This window comes from Scyliorhinus canicula, chromosome 1, assembly GCF_902713615.1.
Source record: "Scyliorhinus canicula chromosome 1, sScyCan1.1, whole genome shotgun sequence".
NCBI lineage: Eukaryota > Metazoa > Chordata > Chondrichthyes > Carcharhiniformes > Scyliorhinidae > Scyliorhinus > Scyliorhinus canicula.
The window spans coordinates 204,969,599-204,991,998 of record NC_052146.1 but is presented as its reverse complement, the minus strand read 5'-3'; the positions used below and the strand labels follow the sequence as shown (position 1 = coordinate 204,991,998).

General features: G+C 46.0%; 1 protein-coding gene across 2 annotated transcripts in view; it reads right to left on the bottom strand.

Moving 5' to 3' along the window:
• LOC119971165 (1-phosphatidylinositol 4,5-bisphosphate phosphodiesterase beta-1) overlaps positions 1-22,400 on the bottom strand; it is a 983,652-nt gene that overhangs the window by 760,170 nt on the left and 201,082 nt on the right. For both annotated transcript variants that reach the window (XM_038806377.1, XM_038806362.1), the window contains exon 3: positions 4,213-4,281. In XM_038806377.1, coding sequence (XP_038662305.1) covers positions 4,213-4,281 — 69 coding nt within the window. The remainder of the gene's footprint in view (positions 1-4,212; positions 4,282-22,400) is intronic.

Sequence of the window (22,400 nt, the reverse complement as noted above, 5' to 3'; positions counted from 1 at the left end):
ACAGTTTGGGTGACTGGACCAGAAGGCAGATGAAGTATAATATAGGAAAGTGTGGAGTTATTTATTTTGTTCGTAAGATTAAAAAAACAGAGTATTTTTTCAAAGGGGAGAAACGTTTAAGTGTTGATGTTCAAAGAGACTTGGGTGTGCTTGTACAAGGAATGCAGAAAGTTAACATGCAGGTGCAGCTAGCAGTGAGGAAGGCAAACGGCATGTTGACCATTATTGCAAATGGGTTGGAGCACAGGAGTAAAGACATCTTGCTACAGTTGTACAGGGATTTGGCGAGACCGCATGTGAAACACTGCGTGCAGCTTTGGTCTCCACATTTAAGAGAGGAGACGGTACAGAGAACGTTGACTTGAAACGATCCCTGGGATGAGGGCGTTGTCCTATGAGCCTGAGAAAATTGGGCTTATAGCCTCTGGAGTTTAGAAGAACAAGATCCTAGAGGAGAATGAAACCTACAGAATACTGATGTGGCTTGATTGGATGGACCCTGAGAGATTGTTTCCACTGGTCAGAGAGTTTAAACCCAGGGGGCACAGTCTCAGATAAGGTGTGTTGATATGTAGGACTGAGATGAGGAGAAATTACTCTACGCACAGGGTTGCGAATCTTTGGAATTCTCTACTCCAGTGCGTTGTTGAATATGTTTGTGGCTGAGATGGACAGATTTATGGGGCGGGATTCTTCGGCCCCCCCGCCGTGTCAGAGAATCGCCGGGGGGCGGCGTGATTCCCGCCCCCACCGGCTGCCGAATCCTTCAGTGCCAGAGATTTCGCGGGGGCGGGAATCGCGCCACGCCGGTCGGCGGGCTTCCCCCGGCGATTCTCCGGCCCGTGATGGGCTAAAGTCCTGCCCGTTCTATGCCGGTCCCGCCGGCGTAAATTGGAGTTGATCCCTTAATGGTGGGACCTGGCGGCGCGGGCGGGCTCCGGGGTCCTCAGGGGGGCGCGGGGCGATCTGGTCCCGGGGGGTGCCCCCACAGTGGCCTGGCCCGTGATCGAGGCCCACCAATCCGCGGGCAGGCCTGTGCTGTGGGGGCACTCTATTCCTACATGCCGGCCATGTAAGCTCTGCAATGGCCGGCGCGAACGTGAACCCCCGTGCATGCGCGGGGATGAGATCAGCAGACGCTGACGCTCCCGCGCATGCGCGGATCCGCGCCAGCCGGCAGAGTTCCTTTGGCCCCGGCTGGTGCAGCGCCAAAGGCTTTCCACGCCGGCCGGAGGGCGCAAACCACTCTGGCTCCGGCTCCGGCCTAGCCCCTGAAGGTGCGGAGGATTCCGCACCTTTGGGGCGGCCTGACGCCAGTGTGGTTCCCGCCACTCCACTGTGCCGTTTCTGACCGCACCACAAATTCCCAGAGAATCCCGCCCATGGTCTCTCAGGGAATTAAGAGATATGGGGAGCAGGCGGGAAAATAGAGTTGATACTCAAGATCGGCGTGATCGGACTGAATGGCGGAGCAGGGTGGATGGGCAAGTGATCTACTCCTGCTCTTATATCTTATGTTCTTGTGTTCTGTTTACCATGCATGATCAGATGGTAGGGTTGCTTGCATTCAGAATTTTGTAGATTAAACATTCAAAGTCTCGTGTTGGTGATGGATATGGCTGGAGGATCCTGTCAGCTTGCATTACAGGGCCACAACAGCACTGATTTGCTAGGTTCGGGCAAGACCAGTCACCGGGCACTGATAGGGTTTGAAGATAGAATTTTAATCTCGGTCTCTGGAAAAAGCTCGCTGGGGTGGCAACGACTTCAGAATGGGATAATTTGATAGACGAGTACTTCGAATGGGCAATGGCAGTAAGGAGCAACAGAGGCAAAACGAGGAGGTAGGCTGCAATGAGCTGGACCAAGAAGGTTGGAGAAGCGTGGTGAGTTAAAGCTGAGATAAATCAGACATATAATCCTCGGGCCGCATTCTGAAAAAGGTAGGCTGCGTTTCATCAACTTTCCAACAAAATCTGTGTTAATTTTGCCCGTGACAGATTTATACTTCCTGACTGAGCAACATAATTAAAGCACAAAATCGATCAGCTGTTGAGGTGATATGAATTGGAATTGATTGTACTAAAGACCATGACTGCACAATTTGCTTTGCAGTGCAACTCTTGGCCACAGTATAGTAAGGTACTTTGTTATACAGTCAATCTTACTCTGACAGGTCTTTTGGCAATGTCCTATCAAGGAGCCACCTGTAGATAAAACATTTCCTGTATCTGAACATTTAACACTTCTGCGTCGCATTTTCGCAAGGCCAGAGCCAGTACATGGGAGCTTTCAACGTGTTTAGAAACAAAATGTGATCTCATTGATAACATCGAAAATTGATTGCTTTCAAGCACAAGGCTCATGGTGCCAGAGAAACAGGGGGAAAATATTGTATATTCTTGTTGCTTTCCTGACAAATCACACGCTTTGAAAAACAATAGTGGGAAATCAATAAGTTGTTAACAAAATAATAAGTGTTGCAATCTTGGCAGTTAAAGAACAAATTGCTAGCACTGTGACATACTGTTCTGCTGAACAGGTCATTAAAATCAAGTTAAGTTCAGAAATCGAATGCTTCACCTGTACACTTTATTCTGTGATGAGCAGTTCAATCTGTTTCCAAAGAAACATATAGACCAATGTCACTTTGTTTTCTGGTTTCAATACTTATTTCTATTTTGCTGGGAAGTCACACAAGTTCAGGAGAACCAAGTTCACCTGCTCACAATCTGTCAGGAAACTATAACAGCGACAGACCAAAGAATTTGAACTGAAGGAGGTGGGAAGAGGATAACAAATAAAGAACAGACGTATGGGAGGGAAACATACATTAGGATTTTTCTTCTGTCTGGTGTTCCTGTCACCTCTATCCTTGAGATCTTTTACGTCAGCGACATTTACCTGGTACAGGGCAAAGTGTGCTGGGGCAGAACGAGAAAGTGATATGTCCATTAAAAATCCCAGAATTTGGGCGGATTGTTTGATGAATTTGTTTTTTGTTCAGTCACAGGATGTGAGCATGGCTGGCTGGCTCAGCATTTATTGCCCATCACAGATAGTCCTGGAGAAGGTGGTGATGGGCCACTTTCTTGAACCTCTACAATCCATGTGGTGTAGCTACACCCCCCCGTGCCGTGAGGGAGGCAGTTCCTAGCCTGTCATTGCCAACCTTGGTTGAGACTGAAGCTTGGCGGTCACAACGTAAAAAAAAATAGAAGCAGCAGCAAGCCATTTGGTCCTGCAAACATGTTCCACCATTCAATAAGATCATGACTGATCTTCTTCCTTAATTCCACCTTCCTGTCTGATCCATGAGTACTCTTGAATATGCGAAGCAGCCACAGTCCTCTGGAATGGAGAATTCAGAAGGATTCACAGCCCTCTGATTGCAGAAACATCACCACATCTCTGTGCCAAATGGCCGACCCCTGATTTAGAGACTGTAACTCCTGTGTTCTAGATTCTCCTGTCAGGAGACACATTTTCTGGGCATTAGCAAGGAATACATTAGCGATAGCCACCCAACAGCATTGCACTGATGTCTACTTACATCTGTGATTTTGTTTTCATTGCTCCTCTTCCTGAATGAGGGGGGAAAACATTCAGTTATAATGCCAGTGCTTGAGCTGACAATTGGTATGTAGGTAGACTGATGGTAGGTACAGTCACTTGGTAAAGTGAGACTGCGATTTGAGGTCATAATCCTCTCAGTGTCCAACACTCTACTGTGGCAGCTGTCATGGCTGAGAAACATAACAACATTTATCTCTTGACATTGTCAATGGTAACGGTGGCAGCTAATGATAGATCAACAGTTTATAGTCGCACAATGCCAAACCATAGTCGCAGCGAGACTCACAAGAGACCGTATTGCAAACCTGTCACTGATTACTGATCACCGTCACCTCAGGAATTTAATTCAATGAGTGGTGTTTAAGTTTCTTGTATTTGATTATGAGAGTCTGGTTACTACTGCGACTCATGGGCCAGAATTTTCCAGTCGCACCAGCTGTATAGCTCCAAGACACAAAATATACAATGCACTTCATAGTCACTTGGAGGAGATGAAGAGAAAACATCTCAAATTTGCCACTTGTGTATTTTTTATCGAAATATCAAATCATCGGAGTCAACACTGGGCAGAAATTGTTTTACACATCCTGAAGGAGACGAGTACAGTTTTTCAAAGTGTTCATGCACACGGCCTACCTTGGGATTTCTTGCATACTTCCCAGTCCGAGCATCCTTGATATGGCTAACTTCCAGCAGGTCTGTCTCCTATGGGCAAAATGGCACAAAAGAAAACAGGAGCTCGTGAACAAAACAGTTGAATAATGTCTCGCATAATGAACCCTTTAAACAGATCCACTACACCCAATGCAAGGCAACTTGACAAGTCAAGGCATGGTATGTATAAACCTCCAATACTGAACGTTTATCGCCAATAGCAATCTCATTCCACACAGTGAGAAATACATATTATGCAAATGTGTAATCTGCACACTTTCACAGAATCGCGAGGTATCAAATCATGCACTGTTTATTCCTACACTATTTGTCTTTAGTCATCATACATAGCATGTATTGTCTCACTTTATAAAGTACCCCAACCAACTATAACTAACATAAATCAACACAACAATATGCCTCAACTTCCCTACTCTGATTATCAGTGAGTCAGACTTTTTCACACTAATAGCCCCACTACCTGTGAGTGCAATTCTATCTCTCACAACTCCTCGGATACTGAAACAGGCCCGCCATGCAACAAGGCTTGGACAGTCTTCAGCCTTGGGCTGCTGTGCACCAGGCAAGGATCATCTCCAACAAGAAAGAATCTAACCATGGCACATTTACATAAAACAGCATTACCATCCCGCGCCATCAACATCCTGGAGTTATCATTGACCAGAAATTGAACTGGACTAGCCTTATAAATGCTGTGGCTACAAGGGCAGGTCAGAGGCTGAGAATTCTGTAGCAGGCAATTCAGCTTCTGTCTCCCCAAAGCCTGTCCACCATCTATTAGACACGTCAGGAGTGCAATGGTACCCTCTCCAACTGCCTGGATGAATGCGTTTCCAAGAACATTCGAGAAGCTGGACACCAGCCAGGTCAAAACAGCCCCCCTTTGCAGCACCCCATCCACCATAAGCATCGAGGCAGCAAGTGTGTACCATATAAAAGATGTGCTCTGACAGCTTTTACAGCCCAGAGAAACAAGGATAATATACGCGAGGGAATACCACCACCTGGACGTTCCCCTTCAAGTCACACACTAACTTGACTTAGAAATATAATGCCATTCATTCACCGTCACTGGCTCAAAATCCTGGAATGCTGCACCCACCCCCAACAGCACTGTGGTTGTACCTACGTTACATGGACAGCAGGGTGGCACGGTGGCACAGTGGTTAGCACTTCTGCCTCAGAGCGCCTAGGACTCGGGTTCAATTCTGACCTTGGGTGACTGTGTGGAGTTGCACATTTTCCCTGTGTCTGTGTGGGTTTCCTCCGGGGTGCTCCGGTTTCCTCCCACAGTCCAAAGATGTGCAGGTTAGGTGGATTGGCTATGATCAATGCGCAGGGTAATGGGGATGGAGTGGGGCAGTGGGCCGAGGCAGAGTGCTCTTTCAAAGGGTCGGTGCAGACTCAATGGGCCGAATGGCCTCATTCTGCACTTTATGGACTCTATGGATTTATGAAGGTGGCTCACTACCACCTTCTCAAGGCCAATTAATGGCATGTAATGCTTTTCCTGCCAGCGGTGCCCACATCCCATGGCCAAAGTTTGAAAAACTGAACATGCTGTATAATTGTTTGTAGAATTGTTCAGCTTCTTCGTCAGTGACTTTGTTTGACTTAAATTTTGAATTCTGTGCAACTCTTTCATTTATTTAAGTACGATAAATGTAACTGCCAAGATTCATTTTGACAAGAAGGCTCCATTGAGTCTTAAAAATAACTCATCCACAGTAATTGTGCCTCTAAAAATATTTTTACACAGAGAGAATGTCAAGTGGGCACAAAGACATTAGATTGCTTTTACAGTAATTTGGACATAAATGTTTCGGGCTCGCTCAACATCCACCTTCGCAGCAGCAGCTGACAGTTTTGTCACAGAATTAAAGCAAAAGTTAGCAGGGTTGCGTGTCTATTAGAGAAGAGAATTGGGGTGGTTGACTGAACAAAAATGACATGAGTTTATATAGCATCTTTAAACATAGGAAAACATTCCAAGGTGTTCACAGGGTCGGAACGGCACAATATCTGAGTCGCAAACTACATCAAATCTTGGTCAAAGGGGGTAGGTTTTAAGCAGCGTCCAAAAGGCGAAGAGAGAAAGGTAGGGAGGTCGAGAGGTGTAGGGAGTGAATTTCAGAGCTTAAGGCCTTGGCAGCTGAAAGCTTGACCACGGATTGAGTGTGGTGAAGAGAATCAGAGATTAATAAGATTTGGAGGAAAGCAGAGCACTTGGAGGTGTTTGCAGAGATAGGGAGTGATGAGATGAAGGCAGTTGAACAAGTGGAGGAGCATTTTAAATTCGGGGGCCTGTTCCAAGCTATTGCTCTTCAATATTGAACCATTAGCTCTTCGGCTTCCTGTTCTTAAAACTTTACATTAACATGGTTGGCAGTGAATCCAAACAAGAATTGGACACCGTCTCTTCCTCAGGCTTTCGTTCTTAATGGACATCATGGACAGCTGAGCGGGGTGCTATTCAGAACTGCAAAGCATCAAAAGGAAGCTACATTGCCAAAAGCCAGATGCAAAGCTCCGACACAATCATTTATTTGAATGATTAAAAGGTTAGAGGAATCTTCTATCGTTAGAGAGAGTGAGTCATATAGGAAATATACAACATAGAAGGAGGGCCTCTTTTTCCCATGATGCCTCTTTGCTGGAGCTATCCAATTAATCCGACTCCCTTTTCTTTCCCTACAGCCCTGTAACTATTTCACCTTCAAGCATTAGTCCAGTACTCTTTTGAAAGTTATTGTTGAATTTGCTTGTATCACCCAATCAGACTGTGCATCTTAGCTCACGACAACTCATTGTGTAAAAGATGTATCCCTGTGTCCCTCTAGTTCTTTTGTCAATCATCTTAAATCTATGTACTTTGGATACCACCCCTTCTGCCAATGGAAACAATTTTGCCTTGTTTACTCTGTCAGAAACCGTCATGATTTTGGACATCTCCATTTAAGGCCCTCAGCTTCCCCAGTCTCTCCACATAACTGAAGTCCCTCATCCCTAGTAGCATTCTGGTAATGCTCCTTTGCGCCCTCTTTAAAGCCGTAATTGTCATCTTTCTCAAAGTGCGGTACCTAGAATTGAACACAGCACTGTGGCCTAATCAGTCACGCTACGGTACATCTGTAAAATGATAGTTTATAACATATCCTTTTGAGAACTGCTATTGACAGACAACATGCATTTTGTGTTTAAAAAATTCCAGCAGTTCATGGGTGATTTTGTCAGCATAATTCTTGCATTTGTTGCCTATTCACTCGATAATAATCCTGTCTGTTTGACAGTTGACTAGAATCCCGTGAATTAGGTGTTAGAAAGAGAGAGTGGAGGTGATAGGACACGTGGATCAGTAACTCCCTGATACTTCTTTGTGAAAGGATCAAAAGTAGGTGTTATTATAGAACTTCCCTTCATATCCGTCCTTTGAGTGCAAGGGCCAGCGAAACATTCAGCTTGCCTGAGGCATGGCATCTTTCAAACATTCCTTTGTGCTTCCATTTCTTTCAATTGGGGAAGGAAGAGGTGTCAAAGAGTTCTGTTGCTGAAGATTTGGCTTCCAGACAAAATAGTTTCTACTTGAATGGAGTACGATTATAACCAGAAAAAAAACAGAACAGGTTGTAAAATGTCCGTCACCGCAATATGTTTAGACCACTACAGGTGCAGCAGATCGAACGATCTCCTAAAGTGCTATATCATTCAAAGCTCCTGTGAGAGTAAGGCTCCTTCCTGTATTCATTTAAAAAAAAATAAATTTAGATTAGCCAATTATTTTTTCCAATTTAGTGTGGCCAATCCACCTACTCTGCACATTTTTGGGTTGTGGGGGCAAAACCCACGCAGACACAGGGAGAACGTGCAAACTCCACATGGACAGTGACCCAGAGCCGGGATCGAACCTGGGACCTCAGCGCTGTGAGGCGGTTGTGCTAACCACTAGGCCACCGTGCTGCCCTCCTTCCTGTATTCATTACTGAAATGTGAACTTTTCCTTTGCTTCAAAGCAGGAACTAACTGCCATTATGTCACCTTTATACACGTCACAGGTTTCTGCTATTGCTTAAATCATGGAAGGGCGGTGGCACAGTGGTTAGCACTGTTGTCTCACAGCGCCAGCGACTGGGATTCAATTCTGGCATTGGGTGACTGTCTGTGTGAAGTTTGTTCTCCCTTTATCTGCGTGTGTTTCCTCCGGATGCACCGGTTTCCTCCCACAGTCCAAAGATGTGCAGGTTAGGTGGATTGGCCATGGTAAATTGCCCATTAGTGTCCAGCTAAGGTTAGATTATTGGGATAGGGTGAGGGAGTGGCCCTAAGTGGGGTGCTCTTTCAGAGTGTCAGTGCAAACCTGATGGGCCAAATGGCCTCCTTCTGCCCTGCAGGGATTTTATTCTCTTCTATTCGAAGTGCTGACAGAAGATGAATCGCAAGGTCTCCATTTTGCAATGCCAGCAATATTCCCCGAATACGAAAAAAACATTCAGTAAGGCAAACGCAAAATTGTTTAAGGTGATGAAAGATCTGGACGGGCTGAATAGAGACACACTGTTCCAATTGACAGATGGGTCGAGGACCGGAAAATAGGTAAATGGCAAAATATTCTTTTTTTTTTTAAATATAATTTTTATTGGAATTTTTTACAGAAAATATAAAACATAATGACAAACAATGAAATGCAACAAAATAACCCACAATAACTGTAACACCCCCAGACCGTATCGACGCATGTATCACATCCCCCCACCCCCCCCAACCCCAATGAACAACAAAAGAACTTAAAAATAAATTAAAATTAAATAAACAAACATAGTCATTGTCCGCCCCCCCCACCCCCCTTTTCCCTCCCCCTTCCCCCCCTCCCCCCCGGGTATGGCAAAATATTCTTGATAAGCAAGGGAGTGAAAGGTTATCGGGGGGGGGGGCAGGAATATGGGGTTGAGGTTACAATCCGATCAATCATGATCATATTGAATGGTGAAGCAAGCCGAGGGGCCGAGTGGCCAACTCCTGCTCTTAATTCATATGTTCCTGTACAAAAGAACCAAAGGTGATGTGAGGAAATTATTTTTTTAACAGCGAGAGTTTTGGGGCTCTCGCATGCACTGGCTGATTGTGTGATGGAGGCGAGATTCAATTGTGGCTTTCGAAAGAGAAATGGATAAATATCTGAAACAAAGAAAAAGTTGCAGGGCGACAGGGAAAGGCAGAGCTGTGAAACTAGCTGAATTGCTCTTGCAAAGAGCCAGTACAGAGATGATAAGCTGAATGGCCTCCTTCTGTGCTTTAACCATTCTAATATTACATACTGAATGTGGACGAGCAGAAACATAACACTTCCACGGTGATATAGTATGTCTGAAATCTGCCTTCACTTCAGTTTTTTTTTTACACACATATCTTTGAAATTGTTTCAGACATTACAATAGTCACCTTGTTAGCTCCAACTACGACACCAGCTTAGAGCAGTCAGCGAGAGGCTCCAGATATGTATGAGGCGGGCAAGAGTAAAACAAAAAGTTGTTTGCAAATACAACAGCCCAATCAATTTGTGTTGGTTTATTTTCCACTTGATCCGTACCCTTACCTCTCATGCCTGTACTGTTCCTTTCACCCTTTTACTTTCAGCTACCCATCTAACCTATCCTTAAATGTTGGCCTAATTACTGCTTCAAAGATCAATTCCATGAACATTCAACCTTCCCATTCAAAGTGTGATTATTGTTTTGAAATATAACACTTTACAAGATCCCCTTGTTGCTTCATGGGCTCCTCTGAATTATTTACCATGCATTCCATTTTAGTATTGTCAGCAGATTTGGACGCCACTATCTCTAATTGTACTCAAATCATTGATTAATGGTGAAGTTAAAGAGTTCTGGATCAGAAATGCTTTCCACTTCCAACACTCCGGACAAACTGGATGGGATTCTCCATTCTCCGACACCGTGATTGGCTGGAGAATCCCCGTTGGCGCTGAAATAGGGGCGACACCGCTTTTGCAATGCTCACCTCCTGCAAAATGGCGTACTCGCAGAGTACGCCGCACGCCATTGGGACGGCCTCAGGAGGTTACCCGAGGCCCTCCTCCGATGCTCTGCCCTTGATGGACCGGGTTCCCGCTGGCGTGGAGCACATGTGCTATTTTCTTTTCGGGAACCTGGCGTGGCGTGCGGACTAAGTCCAGCGCCGCCACAGTTGGGGGGTGGGGGGCGATCTGCGCGGGTAGGAGGGGCTTTGGCGGGGGCAGGGGGCACTGGTGGGGGTGGTCCAGGGGTGGTAAACCTGGCCAAAAGGGGGCACTATTTGGCAGGCAGGGTGCGCACGCGACCGCCACAATGTTGCAAGGACCCGGCAATTATCTGACCGTGTCCGCAGGGGCTCTACGCTGTGTGCCTGCTAGCCCCCCAGCAGATGGAGGATTGGTGGAGGTTTTGCATTGTTTTTTCAGGCGTAAAATGCCACTGTTCCCACGCCGGCGTCAGGACATAGTCTCCCAAACGGAGAATCCAGCCCACTGTCTTTAAATCCTACTCACCATTTACTCATTCTCTTACAATTATGAGGTTTATAAGATTATATTTTGGGACCGTAGTTTTAAATTTAAGGTGAATGTGACTTGTTCTAAAGTCTGCCTGAAATGGCCGTTTGATTGTTAAGAGATTAACGGAACATTTAGATTGTTTTACTGAGAAGAAGGTGCATGTTTTTACACTAAGGCTTAACGGCGACAATCTCTGAGGTTACAATGGGTAGACTCTGAGTCCCCAAAGTCCCAGAAAGGTGTTGAAATTATCAGGTTGTAAACAGTTGTGCTGCAAAGATACATCTATTTCTCAGATGAAAGGCAGTTGGGATCAGAGACAGTCAATTAACATTTCTACTGTGGTACAAGCTAATGTGTTTCACATTGCCATGGGGGTGGGGGGAGCCATTTTGAGATCAGGTTAGCTACAGATTCCCTGCAAATCAATGAAAATGACACACAGTTCTATGTGGTCAGCAGAGCAAAAAGGCTACTTGACTCTGCGAGCTATCACCCATCGGACCTGGGATGGAGGCAGTCTATAATTGAAGAGATGCATCCTGCAGTAAGGCCTCCAAGAGATGGGCCTTGGCAGGAACAGGGAGATGAAAACTGATTTGACGAGGCTTTACTGCTGGTAGTGTATTTAAGGAACTCTCCAAAAACCGAGGGAAGCACCTAGAGATGGTCATTCAAAGTTATTACTCGTCGAAATGGTGATACAGAAGCCCCCTGGAAGCTGGGAGCAACTGTAGACTATTTGTTCAAAGGACTATAATTCCAAAGGGAGTGCAATAAGTGATAAGTATAAAAGGCAAATTTTACTTTCTGTGGTTAAAATATACATTGTCTAAAATAAGTTTTTAGTCAAGTGTTTTTTTGTCATTTGTTGCAGGAAAAAAAATGTAAACGGTAAATCTAGGTGGGTTATTCTTTCAAACTGGATGTTTGAATCACTTTCTAAAAATTGTCGGTATCTAACCACTTTCCAATGCCATTCATTATCCTTCTGCTTATTCCTTATCCCTTGATCTTCTTCAGCTAGTCTCCTGTGCGGTGTATATACCACATTCACATCTGTTACCTCCTTAAAGAACTCTAATCAGGGTTCTCAAGCACGATCTTCCTTTCTGAGATCTGCATTGGCTGCTTGTAATTATTTTCTCTTCATCTAGATATTAAAAATGCATTAAATATACAGCTATGGCTCAGAACTTTAAATCAATGAATGCTTCCACTGGAAATGCATTAGTTCTGAGTTAAAAATAGCAGAGATGGCTACGTTGTAGAGTAGAACAACCTACAACTGCCCGGGGCAGCATAGCATTCAATTAAGTTCTGACTAACCATGATTCAGATGGCTAGAATTTCACACAACTTCGCCTGTCTATTTCCTATTAAAAAAAAATCACATAATAATAAATAGTTTTGTGCTATTTATGCGACAATTAATGCCCTTTCACCTCTGCAGAATCAGATCCAGAGCACAGACAGTATCAAAAAACCAATGCACAATATGGTTATCCAACTGTAAAGTAAAACTTGTACATGTCCTATCTGTTGACAGGTCTATGGCGTGAACTGTCAGCTCTGTTTTTCTCTTTGCACAAGCGTGCAGTGGCTGAAATGGCCTCACAACCTACAACGTGAGCACAGATGGTCTGGCCTGCATGGCGTGGTGTGCAAAGGATGTATATATGTGCTTAATAAAATCAGCAAGGTGCATCTACAGCGGTTCATGTGGCGATCACAATGCATTAGGTGGAGGAATTACATTGTGCCGATGGACCTCCTGGCATATCTGAAGTTTATCCTGGCCTCCTGTTGCATGGCGACACAAGGTTTTCAGGCCAGTCTATTCTGCGACATTAAGTTGGAAATGAGCCGTCTTACGACTGATGTGCTTACTTTAGCAATGCGAGTAAAACATGCTTTTGCGCATCCTCCATAACAGATCATTTGGAGCATCGATATGGACCTGTTTAGCTGCCTGTCCTGCTTCAGTGCTGTAATAGTGCTTTGCAATGTCTTCGTCTTCCTTCCCCAAACCACAGCAGTGATTTTTCAGACACAGCAACTGTCAAATATGAAAAGGAAAGATTTCCCAGCTGACGATAAGTGAGTGAGAGCCCACATAATATGCTGTAGCATTGCATAGACCAACGGTGTCCCTGATTCAGTCTCTCTGGTTGGCTTGGGCGAGCTGATCTCAGATGGAGCACTGGTGCAAGTCCTAAAATCAGCTCCAGCCTCCCCAAGCTAGGACGAATGGTACTTGAACAGAATTAACTCAGGTCCCTGATGACTACCTGGATGACTCCTGCTCAAAGATTGCATGTGAGCCTCAATCCATTTGATGCCAACTGACATGCCTTCCAGCATTTAATGGACTGATTGAAACACAAAGAGGAATCGTTTCCACGAGGCAGTGGAAAGATGGTTGGGGTGAGGAGAGGTCACAGGGTTCCAATCCTCCAGGACTGGCCTGGACTTTCCAGGAATTGAATATCAATCTCCAAGAAACTGCTGCATACAACAGGTGACAAAGATCGTCGGGACATGAAAGAAAGTTGATTTTGGTCATTTTCTTTGACATTTCTCTTTACGTGATATAAAAATATTGAAAATGGGGGGGAAAGGCTGTTGGCTGACAGCCAAGCCAATCATCCAATTGGACAATGAATCTTTTTGCTTTCCAATTGATGCAGGAAGGTAGCGAGTTACAAGGACGGAGATGTTGGCCGATCACTGGCTGAAGTATGGGGATAAGTCACGTGATGAAAACTTCAGGAATACATTTAATCACAGTTGGCAACCCAAGGAAGGCAATGAGTGCTATATGCTAGGAAGTGGTGTTGAAGCTGAATTTCTGGATAGGAGCAAGTCCATTGGGGGAATTAAAAGTGAGGATGAAAACCTTGACATTAGCACACTGGGCTAAATCGCTGGTTTTGAAAGCAGACCAAGCAGGCCAGCAGCACGGTTCGATTCCCGTAACAGCCTCCCCGAACAGGTGCCAGAATGTGGCGACTAGGGGCTTTTCACAGTAACTTCATTGAAGTCTACTCGTGACAATAAGCGATTTTCATTTCATTTCATCAGGGATGCAGAGAGCTAATGTAATTGGATGAAGAAAGAGGATAGCAGATATGGGGAACTTTATGTCGGAGAGGAGATGTCATGGAATCAAACAATCATTATGTCCATTTACCCCATGAGGTTTGTTCCCATTCCTCCGCTCTATCCCAGTAAACCAGATGCAGAAACACTGAGAGGGTAGCAGTGAAGAAATGGCACGATGAGGGCATGGATGGCATTTGCAAAGCTGTATATGAATGAGGGAGGGGCAATGCTTCAGTGATAGCAACCAACAATCCCGACAATGGGCTGGGTGGGGAGTTTGAGGCTCAATCTAGGGCCAAGTAGCATGCCAAGGTTGTTCACCATTGGCTTCAGGTAAAGATGGGGTGGAGGCTGCGATACATTTGACGCTGGCAGGAGCCAAGCAAGGCAGGAAGCCGCCCCTGGGATGGCAAAGCACCTGTGCATTCTATGTGACAAGATCACACAACCTGGAATCCAGGGGCCCTCGACTACCAAATTAGGTTGGAAATGGCCGGCAGCTGTGCCACGCTCTGATCATTTGCTTGGGTACAAGCACCAAAGAGATTTAACCAAGGTAAGCTGTGATTTTTCTGGAGCTGAAAGGAGCAGGACCTCACTCTGGGCTACACAATACCAATTTGAGTTCTTGCGATGCTAGCACCCTCCTGCCCACATTGACCTTGGTGGACACCCAACACCAGTCAGCCTCAAGCTGTATCACAGCACCTGCCTGGTGCCCTGAGACACACCAGTAGCTCTAAATGGAGCTGACATATCAAAACCTTTACCATGGATTTTGGGGGGAGCTCACTACACCGGGTAGTCATAAAAATGTCAAAATTGATGCCACTGGCTTCAGGCTCGATGCAATCATTACATAAGAACAAGATCCATCATTCAATGAGATCATGGTTGACCTTCAACCAATCTCCATTTACCCACCTTTCTCCTATATTCCTTCCTATATTTGGTTTGAAAAAAATCTAACACTCAGTTTTAAAACCAATTCATTGAGCAACAAAGTTCCAAACTTAGAAATGTTTTCGTGTTTTACTCCTGAAGTGTCTGCTCTAATGTTTAGGTTGTGTCCCCTCAAGGACAACCTCCAACCAACAGAAAGTCTTTCACTCTATCTAGCCCGATCAGGTACCCAAGTGAACTGTGAATTAACATCATCAGCTCAACAAATTCACAAGACATGTGATATGATGCAAGAGGACGTTTATTCACTGTTTCGTTGACATTTCAACAAATGCTAAAAGACCAGGCAGTAAACCTGTAGGTCAGGAAATGACTGCTAGCATTTGCTCAGACTCTGGTAGTCACTAAGCTAATGGCTGGATTCTATTTATGGCTGACAACACTTACCTTTTCTGCTTCGGTCCATTAAGCTAGACATTGGAAAGGTTCCAGAAGAGTTTTAAGTGATGGTGGGGCTTTTAATGAGCTCCATCTGACAAAACAAGACAGCTATTTCACATTATCATTTCCAAGAGGTTAGATAGTTCTAAAGTGGTGCAGTTAACTGGTGACATGTAAACTACAGTCATATATTGTGATGGAGCACCCACTCATTCCTTCCAATGTGTTGGCAGATGGCGTTGGGGAACATTGATGAAACAAAAACAAAAATAACACAACAGGATATCCAATTTGCTCAATTTCAAGGTTGAAAGTGAAGAAAGGTTTGTATAGGGAGGTGGTGGCATTGTGCTAATGTAATTGGGCTCATAATCCAGAAGCTCAGGCTAATGATCTGGGGACATGGGTTAAAATTCCACCAAGGCAGAATTTAAATTCAATTAATAAAATGTGCAACATAAAGCTAGTCTCTGTAATAGAGACCTTAAATTATCATCGACCACTCGGTTCACTATGCTGTCCTTACCTGGTCTGGCCCACATGTAACTCTAGACGCATGGCAGCAATGTTGTTGAATCTTAACCGTCCTCTGAAATGCTCTGTTTGACAACAATTAGGGATGGATATCCTCACCTTGAGGAGAGGGGGGTGGAATTATAGAGCACCTTTCACAACCTCAGTATTCCAAAGCACTTTGTGGATCAGTGAAGACTGTATAGTCAGTGTTGTAATGAAGGAAAACATGACAGCTAACTTGTAACACAGTAAACATGCACGCATACCAAGTAGGTAGATGGCCAGATACCCGACATTGGTGATACTGGTTAAAGAATCACTGTTGGTCAGGAGAAATAGCAGTATATTATTGTGCTGACAGAGGCCTCCACTAAACGCTAGCATTATGATACATATTCAGAAATGCTGGAGGACTTCCTGAATCTTTTCAAAGGGCCATTTGATTTGAATCCGGGTTGTGCATGTTGGAAAGAAGGGAAGAGCCATTCTGCCCAACATACAGCACATTAGAATGGAATATTCAAATGTTGGCAATACAGACTGGAAAAGCTGGCTGATCTTCCTTACAGCATCCTCGTGGTATATACTAGTGCCAACGTGTTAACTCTTCATGCACTGGGACTGATTCTCGTCATCCTTGTTTATGCTCCATGGAAAGTAGAACAGCTAACAACTGAGTCAGCAACACAACTTCTTCCCAACTTTAAAAGCACCTGAACACAGAAGAAAAGATCAAGTTTGCATCAACTATTCGATGCTGTGAAAATGTTCCAATTCAAATATTCCAATTCAGCCTATGTTTCACTCAAACAGACAAACAATATTTACCTTGTTTATATCTGGCCACAGAACCTATCGACTTCAGAGTCTAGAGATTGTTTATTTTATTTCACGGGATGTGGCACCGATATTTGTTGCCCATCCCTATTTCCCCTTGAACTGAGTGGCTTGCGAGGGCCATTCACAGGGCAATTAAGAATCAAGCACATTGCTATAGGTCTGGAGTCACATGTAGGCCGGATCGGATAAGGACAGCATATTTCCTCCCCTAAAGGGATATTAGTGAACCAGATGGTTCACTATCAACAATCGATGATAGTTGTCATGGTTACCATCACTGAGGCTAGCTTTCAACTCCAGATTTATTTTGTGATTAAATTTCATATTTATATCAAGACATAAAATATTGTTGAGCAAAATGAATCAATGAAGATTAAGCATTAGCATGAATAACTAAAGTATGAAAAATATGTCTATATGATGCTCCACCAAATATTTTCAATCACATTAAAACTGAATGCAATTAACATTGCACTCAAGCTTCATATTCGCTGGAAATGCTTTACACTGCTAAAAATGGGACTGCTGAATAGTTCAAGTGTGAAGAATAATTATGGTAGATTGCTGTTTATAACAAAATAATGGATTTGGAAGGCAGCTTAATTAACCGGGCACTTTTAGTACACCATACAGCAGACATTTGTCGACTGCTTTATCGGCACCTGCAAGAAGGCAGCATGCCCGACAAAAAAAAAAGAGGTCTTTCTGAATAATCATTGACTTGGAAAGCTTTGTTGCAGGGCACAAAATTGCACAACAATATTAGGCCAAAGTAAGCACAAATTTTTAATCTCTTGGAGATCAGCACCAAGACAGCTGGTGTGGCAAATGGAAAAATGTCACAATGGTGCAGCTGGTAATGCTTTAGGAAACTAACTAGTGAAGGATCAATCTGGAACCAATATTTACACACTTTTTTCAGGTAAGTTTTTATTTCCAGAGCTAGACATTGCAAACATGCACCTCCTTAGACAACACCCTCGTTTTGACAGCTCCTATTTCTCGAAGCACAAGTGAACCCCCAGTTAATGCCCACCATCTGCATTCAATGAAAGGCAATTGATATACAATCAAATCAGTCAGAATTGTTCCTGTCCACCGGGTGCACTGCTCGGTGCAGAATGGAGAGGCTCCAAAAGCTTTGGTCTGGGCATGCCTGATGTCCACATGGAAACCCAAAATATGGAGTCATTCATTCTCCAACACTAATATCCTGCACCTCAATAAACACAACATTTGCAGATTAAAAGCAAATCAAATGCTCCATATCGTACACAATTGATGCTTTTACAAGCATTACTTTTCTTGCAATGTGTGATTTAAGTGCAAGAAATCCCACACCCAAATTTCATACCCTCCACTTTGTACGTGCGAATGACAGAAAGAATAAGTAAGTGAGTGAGCAAGTGTGAGAAAGAATGAATGGGTGGGCTTGAGAAAGAACAAGCGACAATATATGAGTGAGAGAAAGTGAGTGAGGGAGAGAGAGAAAAAATGAGTGAGTGTGAGAAAGAACAAATGAGAGAGAAAGAATGAGTGAGTGATGAAAAAGAACAAATGTGAGAAAGAACGAGATAGGAAACAAAAGAATGAGAGAGAAAATATGAGCCACCCCACGCTGCTGGGAAACCATCCCATGCTGCTGTTGATTAGGTGTGAAGGATCCCAGGACTCTGACTGGCAGAGCACTAGGATTGGAGCCTGGACCTACAAGCAGTACCATGGTTATGTTTTACACATTTTTTATATGACAATAATGAACTTGACACCTGTCTAACCTGAATTTCAATTTTACGCTGACATGTTTATGAGAGATGGGCTGATGTTCTTGCCTAGTCTTTAATGTGTGAGGTGGGAGTTTGCAGTTGCAGAACCAAGCATTGCACTCAAGATGGAGTGTTCAGCCAGTACCACCTGCACTTCTTATTGGCTGCATGGCCAGTCACAAGACAGGAACAGGAGCCGGACTGGAGAATCCCTGCTGGCGGCGCGAATCGGGCCCCGAAGCCCCAACACTGGCACGCAATTCTCCCACGGCGCCATTGGCGCCGGCGTGGTTGGCGCGGCGCCAGTCGCGGGCCGCTCTACGCGGCCGGCACACCGATTCTCAGGCGAGGATGGGCCGAGCGGCCGTCATGGAAACGCCGAGTCCTGTCTGCGCCGTCCACACCTGCTCTCAGCCAGCGGGAACTCCACGTTGAAAGCTCAGATGGCGGCCTGTGGGGGGAGGGGGGGGGGGGGGGCCTCCGATGTGGCCTGGCCCACGATCGGGACCCACCAATCGGCGGGCCGGCCTCTCTGTCTCCCGGCCTCCTTTCTTTTGCGCCAGCGCCTCTACTCCTTTGCCATGTTGGGTTGGGGCCGGCGCGGACAAGGGAAAGACCACGCATGTGCGGAAATCGCACCGGTAGGACTGCGCACGTACGGGTTCGGGCCGGACCCACTGCACATGCGCGTATCCCGTGGGGCCCATTCCACGGCCGGATCAGCAGCTGGAGTGGCGTGAACTGCTCCAGCGCCGTGCTGGCCCCTTGTAGGAGCCCCCTCCCACCCAGGCTTTGCCTACTTGCATCAGCACTTAGCCTCAGGATCAGAGAATCTCGCCCAGGGCATCTCTATTCCATTAATAGAAAATCTACTTCACTAAAAGAGGAGGTGCACTGTGACTGCTGGCACGAAGAAACAGTTTGAAAGGGCAAAAGATGGTTTCAGCTACTGCAGTCATAGGATGCCCCAGAATATCCAAGGTATTACTGGAGGCCATTGCAGTGGATGAATATCCCTCAGGGTTAATTTATCTTATTTCCACCCTCACCACAATCCCTTTCCCAATGCTTAAATGGTTCAGATGGACATGGGCATCACTTGGAAAGGCCTATGCTTAGTTGCCCTGGAGTGGTAGAACCCTTTCTTCTTGAGCTCCTGAAATCCCTCTACTAGTTGTGGCAGTTTGGACAACTGAGTAATTTGATAGTGATCCATGTTACTGTGGGCTTGGAGTTGCACATACACTGGAGCAGGTAAGGACAGCAGATTTCCTTCCCTACACCTCCCGCTGCCTCAGGAAGGCAGGCAGCATTATCAGAGACCCCTCCCACCCAGGCTTTGCCTACTTGCAGACCCTTCCATCAGGCAGAAGATACAGGAGTCTGAAGACCTGCACATTCAGACATAGGAACAGCTTTTCCCCCACAGCTACTAGACTCCTCAATGCCTCTCCCTCGGACTGATCTGTTCCCTGTGAGAACACTATTCATGAAGTCCTATGCCCCTTTTGCTCTGTTTGCTTTGTTTGGCCCCTTGTTCCGCACTGTAACCAATCATTGTTTGTCGATATACCATTTGTCAATGTACTCTGCCGATTATTCTTTTTTTGTCTACTATGTACGTACTGTGTATGTTCCCTTGGCCGCAGAATAATACTTTTCACTGTACTTACATGTGACAATAAATCAAATCAAATCTAAAGGGACACTAATGGGCAGATGTGTTCTTCCAATAATTGACGAAAGCTTCATGGCACCATTTAAAAAAAATATTTGTTCATGGGACCTGGGCATCGCTGGCTGAGCCAGCATTTATTTCCCATCCCCAATTTCCCTTGAGGGGGCAGTTAAGAGCCAGTCACATTGCTGTGGGTCTGGAGTCACATGCAGGCCAGACCAGGTAAGGATGGCAGATTTCCTTCCCTAAAGGACATTAGTGGACCAGGTGGGTTTTTACAACAATCGACAATGGTTTCATGGAGATCATTAGATGTTTAATTCCAGATTTTTATTGAATTCAAATTTCGCCATCAGTGCTGGGATTTGAACCTGAGTCCCAAGAGCATTTTCCTGGGTCTCTGGCTTACTAGTCCAGAGACAATACCACTATACCATTGCCTCGCCTTTTAAATTCAGATTTATTAATCGAATTCCATGGTGGGACTTGAACCTGGGTCCTCAGATCATAAGCCTGAGCATAGGGACGAATAGGGCCATGACATTAGCACTGCACCATTGTCCTCCGATGTCATTAAAAAAAATTGATGAAGACCATTCACATTTCAGGTGAACATCACGTTAAGGTGGATTTGCCACAGCGTACTGCAATTGCCCATCACTGCTCCCGCAAATCAATCCTTCCATAGATTTTGTGAAGTCACTATAAGGTTTTTGTTACTGTCCGGAAAGGCAGGTGGAGATATCCAGAGAGCTTTTTTCTTCAGGTTGCTCTGCACCAAACAAAGTATGGCAGAACTCTTAAGTGCTGCAACTGAGAAAAAGTTGGCCCTGATGATCTCATGTGCTTGGCGGTGCGCTGACATCTTGTCGAGACATTTTGGCATAGAATTTGCCATAACTTTTCTACAGCTTGGTGAACAGATGGGTTAAAGTGCAGGCAAGTTAAGATTTTTCAAACAGCACAGCTCCGCCTTGGAATAGTTTCTGCTGGAAATGACACTCAGTAAGGTGCGATTCCCGAGATTTTCCATTGAATGATGCAGTTTGACGTTTCTCGTGCGATTCCTGGAGCAACGTCAGAGAATTCCCCCTGTTAGATTTGATTTAAAACTACCCGTGGGTGAGAACTGAACAGCCTGGCAGCTCAAAACAAACCGACCTTCGTCCATTTCAGGCAACTGTTAAGAACATAGAACATAGAACAGTACAGCACAGAACAGGCCCTTCGGCCCTCAATGTTGTGCCGAGCCATGATCACCCTACTCAAACCCACGTATCCACCCTATACCCGTAACCCAACACCCCCCCCTTAACCTTACTTTTTTTAGGACACTACGGGCAATTTAGCATGGCCAATCCACCTAACCCGCACATCATTGGACTGTGGGAGGAAACCGGAGCACCCGGAGGAAACCCACGCACACAGGGGGAGGACATGCAGACTCCACACAGACAGTGACCCAGCCGGGAATCGAACCTGGGACCCTGGAGCTGTGAAGCATTTATGCTAACCACCATGCTACCCTGCTGCCCCTGATTAACTATTTCAAATCCATAAAAGGTTAAAATTCTGCAAAGCACATGCTGCCTAGCCTGTTGAGCCTTAGCCGCCAACCACTCCGGCGTCGGGCCTCCCCAAAGGTGCGGAATTCTCCGCACCTTTAGGGGCTAGGCCCGCGCCTGAGTGGTTGGTGCCACGCCGACTGGCGCCAAAACCGGCGCCAACGGCCTTTGACGCCCTCCGCCCAGCGCATGCGCGGTCGGGGGGTTTTCTTCCACCTCCGCCATGGTGGAGGCCGTGGCGGCAGCGGAAGAAAAAGAGTGCCCCCATGGCATTGGCCCGCCCGCCGATCGTTGGGCCCCGATCGCGGGCCAGGCCACCGTGGGGGCACCCCCCCGGGGTCCAATCACCCCGCACCCCCACCAGAGGTGGTTGAAACCACGTCAACGGGATTGGCCTGTCAGCGGCGGGACTTCGGCCCATCGCGGGCCGTAGAATCGCCGCGGGGGGCGCGCTGATCGGCGCGGGGGGGCACGCCGATCAACGGGGCGTGATTGCCGCCCCCGCCAATTCCCGGGTGGCGGAGAATTCCGGCCACGGCGGGGGCGGGATTTACGTCGGCCCCGGGCGATTCTCCGACCCTGCGGTGGGTCGGAGAATTCCGCCCCTGGAGTGTGACTGGAGTTCTCTGACCGGTCGCTGGCGGCGAGATTCGCTGGTCCGCCAGCAGCCCATTCCCGTCCATGGGTTTCCCAGTGCCGTGGGGCGACTTCAATGGGGATTCCCATTGACAGCAATGGGAGCAGAGACTCCCGTCACCAGCGAACGGCGCGCAGCCTCCCGCCACCGG